General features: G+C 39.6%; 1 protein-coding gene across 1 annotated transcript; it reads right to left on the bottom strand.

The window, feature by feature from the left end:
• Nucleotides 1–3,999: 3,999 nt before the first annotated feature.
• Nucleotides 4,000–5,306, bottom strand: twist1b (twist family bHLH transcription factor 1b). Its single transcript, XM_030102862.1, has 2 exons — nucleotides 4,637–5,306; nucleotides 4,000–4,473 (listed from the first exon to the last, which is right to left on the bottom strand). Exon 1 carries the CDS (start codon nucleotides 5,167–5,169, stop codon nucleotides 4,663–4,665), a length of 507 nt encoding a protein of 168 aa, XP_029958722.1. The 5' UTR covers nucleotides 5,170–5,306; the 3' UTR covers nucleotides 4,000–4,473; nucleotides 4,637–4,662.
• Between the last annotated feature and the right edge of the window lie 662 nt (nucleotides 5,307–5,968).

Below are 5,968 nucleotides of genomic sequence, written 5' to 3'. Positions count from 1 at the left end.
TGTGACATTTTCTCAGCCAAACAGTTTCTGCTGTTGCTGTTTCGCAAGTATGACCAGACTTAAACGTACAGTTTTGACATGCACCGTTTATTCTGTACAGCTTTCCTAAAAAAAATGTAAAGAAAAATCTTTCAGTCTTCATAACAATTGTTCTCCCAGAAGACTGAAAACAAATCAGTGGGTACTGAAGGTCTGGGGTTCTATTTCTGCCAGATATGAGAGTTTTCTTGAATATTACTTGTTAGAAATTGGGATAACGGGAGGAAGTACTGCCGTTTGAATTTTTACTATCGGAATAATGATCAAACACACAGATGGCGACAGACACAAGTCGATGTGCTACAGGTGCCCGTCTGAACTTTTTACACCTGAACCTGCTCTGGTGAGTTTTTTTCTTGTTGCAGCAGGTTAAAGACACTCAGCATTAACGCCTGGCTCGGATCAACCTGATTCATAAAGTTTTGCTTTAATTAGAGACGATGCCTGAAGTTGGACTCTTTTGTCAAGCGATTTTTAAGCAGCTTATCTATGAAAACCAAGAACAAAACATTAAAGCCTGACATTTGGAAAAAAACAATGTTGAACTAATTATTAAATAAATACTTCTGGTGATGATTCTCAAAACTTTAAACATTTTTAGTCAAATGATCTTCACTGAAACCCATGTGCTACATATAGTTATCTGATCATTTCTTGTTCATATTCACACATTTCTGAACTTATGTTCTTATGGATTATTCTGACAACACAAAACTGTGTCCTGAATTGTTTTGAAGCACACCGAATAATCTGCATTTAACACAGCAGTCTTTCTGAGGCGCATCTTAAGCAAGAAGTTTAAATTTAAATCAAAGAAATGAATTTGCATAATGTTTTTTTTTTATTTTCCACTATATGTCAATCAGTTTCTGCCTTAATTTGACAGAGAATCAAAGTGATATTCTACTTAGTTATGGAAATTAAATGTTTTTGTTCCTTGACTGAAGGAGAAAGAAACTCTTTTTTTTTTTTACTCATGATGTCACTTAAATACACAGGTAGCTGCTCATTTTTCAAAAGAAAACTATTAGTTCCTAAATGCAAACACTTTAATCTATCATGAGAGGTTGAAGGATTTTACAGTTAAAACAAAAAAAGGGAAAAGCATCTTTGAAACGTAGTCCTTTAAAATAATTATTTTTTCTGTTTTCTTCTAAAAAATAAGTCGATGTTTCTAACATAAAGGCAGTCATCTGTTTGCCTCCCATAAGAAAACTGATTTTCAGCCATTAAAGATACTTTATGACTTGCATTTTAAATCAAAAGGTTCCCTCAGATGTGTGGCTGCAGATAAAGTCGAAGGCTTACAATATGGCTGATTTTAAACTTGGCGTAAGCCTTTTTATGGATAACTGAATTTATTTTTCCACTTGTGTGCTTGTATAAAGTATCCACTCAACAAAGAAGTGCATTATAGATGGTAATGTATTTAATAATCATCAGCGTCCAGATGCTGGAGATATGCTCTGGAGCTGTCTGTTTCTGCTTAGTCTCTCCTCTGTTTCCAGCGCTCCAGCTCTGATCTGGTCTCCAGCAGCTCAGCTGCTCCTGGCTTTAATATTTACTCTCAAACAGTCTTGAAGGCGTGCACGATACTGTGGAGCTTCACAAAACTGCTTGATCACTTGCTAGTTCTCAGTCATCATTTGTCACTAAATCTCAAAAATGCATGTTTCAAAAAAATGGCTGGAGTTATTGAGTTGGCAGGGAAGCCTGCACCTGCTTCCCTGAGAGAATAGCCTATCCCTGCTGCAAGATTACTTTTGCCTTTGAGGTCTTTGTTAAAATATGTTTGCCTATAATAAACAAACTTTTTAAGCTTTTGATTTATTCTTAATGAGTCTGCAGGGAGGTTGCATTTTCAAAATGAAATTTAAAAAATTATTGGACACAAAAAAGAAGCACTGACTCCAAAAGTGTGGAAATTAAAATATTGGAATATAATTTGAAAGTACTTTGTGGTCAGTAATTTTGTGTACTTAAACAAAATTAAGAAGCAAATAAATACAAAATCAAAAAGTTTTACGAGTCAAACAATTCTAAATTCAAATTAAAAGTTTGTTTCATATATTATATATATAAAAAAAAGCTGATTTATTACATAGCGGTACAGATCAGCCAAGTAGTTTAGTCACGTGCAAATATGCTGTGGAAATATTTTTTTTTAATATTCACTATAAGGAAAAAGATCTGATGTTTGATGGCAAATGGTTTTCTTTGTGTGACTGAACATTTCTTTAAGGCGTGGTGCGCTTTTGTTTTTTTTTAACAGGATCGAGAGATGATAAATCCTCTCCAGTCTCTCAGGTACTCCCTCCTATCAGCCTCCTCCTTTTACACACACACACACACACACACACACACACACACACACACACACACACACACACACACACACACACACACACGCATTCTGTTTGGAAGTAGTCTGTAACTTTGCATGCGGTGGGCCTGTTACTGTTTCAGGCTTTCAGAGAAAACTTTTTGTACCAAAACAGGAAAAAAAGATCCACAAGTTACACAACTTTAGCACCTCGGAGCAAGTCTCTCTCTCTCCCTCAGCCTTACCTTTCAGTCTCTGCACGGGCGGCGGGTCAGATCCGTGTTATTCCCGGTAGGCGGCCTTTTAATAAATCCATTTTAATAAAACGCTCCAGTCTTCTGCTGTAGGACTTCGCCTCAAAACGGTAATAAGTGAGTGTGTGTTTCTTTGTGGAGCAGCTCCGCGCTCCGTGCGCGCAGCAATGCGCTGCACGGCGAGTCTCTGCACAGTCTGAACATCTGCTCATTTCACGTGACTTTTTTAAAAATACTAACATCTGTTCTAAATAGGTTTCATTCTGTGCCTCTGCATCGTGTCAATTGCCAACTCCTCTTCTGAAAAAAAAAAAGGGGAGAGGAAACTTATTTAAGACATTGCGTAAGTTTTGAGTTGGGATTTTTTTTTTTTTTTAACAAAAAGTAAAACTTTTTCAGACTATCAGGTTCCACTTTATTATTATTATAGATCCGGTTTATTTATATATGGCTCTGAGTGACAATTTTTAATAGTTTCAAGTTAAAAACAAAAAAAAGTTATTTGTTGGTTTTTACGCACAGACTGTCTTTGTAAGACGTTTCCAAAAGAAATGAAAACTTTCCGTGGGGATAGTCTGTTCCGCAGCCGTATACCTTCACGGCCTCCTTAAATTTCATAGACATCTGGGAATTCCATACATGCCTCCCAAGCCAATTACACACCTTCAAACGGGCACACACTTTGATTTGGACAGCGAAAACACTTTCCCAGATCACCGAGATCAATCACGGAGCGATAACGGTATGAAAGATTTATTTAGTGACAATAATCAGGGAATACCTCTTCAAGGAGGAAACGTGCACGGACATTAGGTCAGTGCAAAATCACACGAGCTACTGTGAGTGCAAAGCGACCGGGTTTGGTTTATTTTTTTCCACGATGGGAGAGGGTTTGGTTAATTTGATCTCCTGTATCAATGCCCTGCAGTTTGTTTGCGGCCGCTTCCAGAAAGGAGGCTGCAGCTTTTCTGACATGACCTCTCCAACTTATTTACTTATATTGCTAAATCTCAGGCACACACGTTAATCCAACCAAACAAACGCAGGAACAGAAACTCTAGAGATGGTTAGAGGATATTAACTTTTTAAAAAAATTTTTTTTTAGTTTTCACACTTGATTTATATTTTCTGAAACATAAAAACTTTTCTCACTTTTATATCAAGTTTTTGGATCTTTGCAAAAAAAAAAAAGGTTTGGGCCATGTGACAAAGTCTCTTTTTTCAAGTACTCTACAAATTTCTTTTTTTTTTCTTTCCAAGGCAAGCGAAACCTTCTCAATAGTTTTTTTTTGACAGTAACAAATAAAAGTCAAAGGCAACTTTTTTTCATCGTCTTTTTCTTTAATGCAAAAAAATATACAAACATTTACAAACAAAACGATAATAAAAATAGGAATGTATTTGTATTTAAGACACAGGATCTATTCCTCAATGTATTTCACCAATAAATAAATAAATGTATTCTGAACATATTTTTTGCACAGGTTAGATCCACACAGTCAGCCTGTAATGTGAGCTACACCACCAGTTGACAGTCTCACACCCAAAAAAAAAAAAATACAAAATCCAGAATGCACTTTGACCTCATAGAAAAAGCCCAAATGCATGCATTAACCAAATTGTTTTAAGAAAAACAAAAAAAAAAAATGTTACACATTCGTCGTCAGCAACGTGAGAGCAGATGAGAGCGGGGTGCAGAGAGCTGACCCGCGGCTGCAGGTCTCCATCCAGCCCTTCAGGCCTCTGAGAACCATCCCCACAGCCTCTGCTGTCTCGGTTTTCTTAGTGATCCTATGTATCCAGCATTGGACTCCAGATTTGTCCCTTCAGAATGTGATAAGTAGATTCAGCAGTCACCTGTAGATTAGATCAGGATGTTAAAATGTCACTAAAACCTGCAGGAAAAGTTACAAAACAGTGCTGTTGGAGCTGGGTGGTGAATTACAGTAGATTGTCGTACAGCCACAGAGGGGGTTTTGAGGCTTATATCATGCAGTTTTATCTGTGAAGCCATGCGTACCATTGTGGGCATAATTTCTCCAGATGTTAGTGAGATGTTGACATGGACCAGGCGCCCTCCATCCTCCACACGGAGAAGGCGTAGCTCAGCCTCTCGTGCGCCACATAACTGCAGCTTGACATTTTGGAGTCCAGCTCGTCGCTCTGCAGCACCTGGCAGAGGAAGTCGATGTATCTGGCCGCGAGTTTCAGCGTCTGTATCTTGCTGAGCTTGTCCGAGGGCAGCGTGGGGATGATCTTGCGCAGAGCCGCGAACGCCTCGTTGAGGGACTGCGTCCTCTGGCGCTCCCGGACGTTGGCCATGACGCGCTGCGACTGGAGCTCCTCGAAAGACTGGGGGCTGCTGCTGCTGGACTTCTTCCCTCTTTTCCCAGGGGTCGGGCTATCCGAGTCCTCCCCGCTCTTCCTGCTCGGTCTCCTCTTCCTCCCACATCTCTTCGGCTGTCGGTCCAGCTCCCCCTCGCTGTTGCTCAGGCTGTCCACAGGAGAGACGGGGGAGCTGCCCGACTCTTCCCCGCAAGTTTCCTCAGACATCCCACCTGGAAGACGGCGGCGCGCGCACGGGTCCGCGAGCTATCTCCCTGTCATGAAGTCAAGCGGCGGGTCCACCTGTAGAGCAGTCTGGCTGCGAGGGCACCGAGGAATCCATAGATGGGATCCTGGAAGGACAAGTCTTTTCTGTTACTGCAGAAACTTAAGCTCTTCTTATAGGCTGCATGGCGTAAACTTTTTGGAGAGGCTCGTGATTGGCCGAAAGGACGAATTGCGTAAATTAAGGGGCGGGGCGACGCCGGGTACTATCAGAAACTCTGCAAAGAGTCTTATTACATTATATTATTAGTCTAAATGAAGAAATTTTTTTTTTTTTACAATTTCAAGTAAAGAAGGAAAAACGTTCTTTACATTACATGGTAAAATTTGATTTTGGCAAATTGAGTTAACAAAAAGAAAAGTATTTGGGCTTATGGGGAGATTTTTTTTTAAATAAAATTACATTTAAATATCAAGGATTTTCTATTTTCATCCAGTTGCTCTGTAGTTTTTTTTTTAAACAGATCTCTAGCATTGCATCTTATTGTATCCCCTCATTCAATTCAATTTTCATCCAAATAAAGCGGCTCACCGGTCACTCCTTTAAAGCCATACTGCTATATGTTTCCTACAACTTCATTTTTCAGTTGCAACAGAATGTACTTAACCTGGACAAACCCGAGGCCACACAGGAATGTTGGGTTTCACACTTTTACCTTGCAACAAGAAGGATGTGACTTCAAATCTGATCTCAGCCTGCAGTTTGCATGTTCTCCCTGTGTAGAGGTTTTCTGAGTACAGC

This window comes from Salarias fasciatus, chromosome 11 (assembly GCF_902148845.1).
Source record: "Salarias fasciatus chromosome 11, fSalaFa1.1, whole genome shotgun sequence".
NCBI classification, from domain to species: domain Eukaryota; kingdom Metazoa; phylum Chordata; class Actinopteri; order Blenniiformes; family Blenniidae; genus Salarias; species Salarias fasciatus.
Note: the sequence above shows the minus strand (reverse complement) of the source record. Positions and strands in the feature narration are given on the sequence as shown.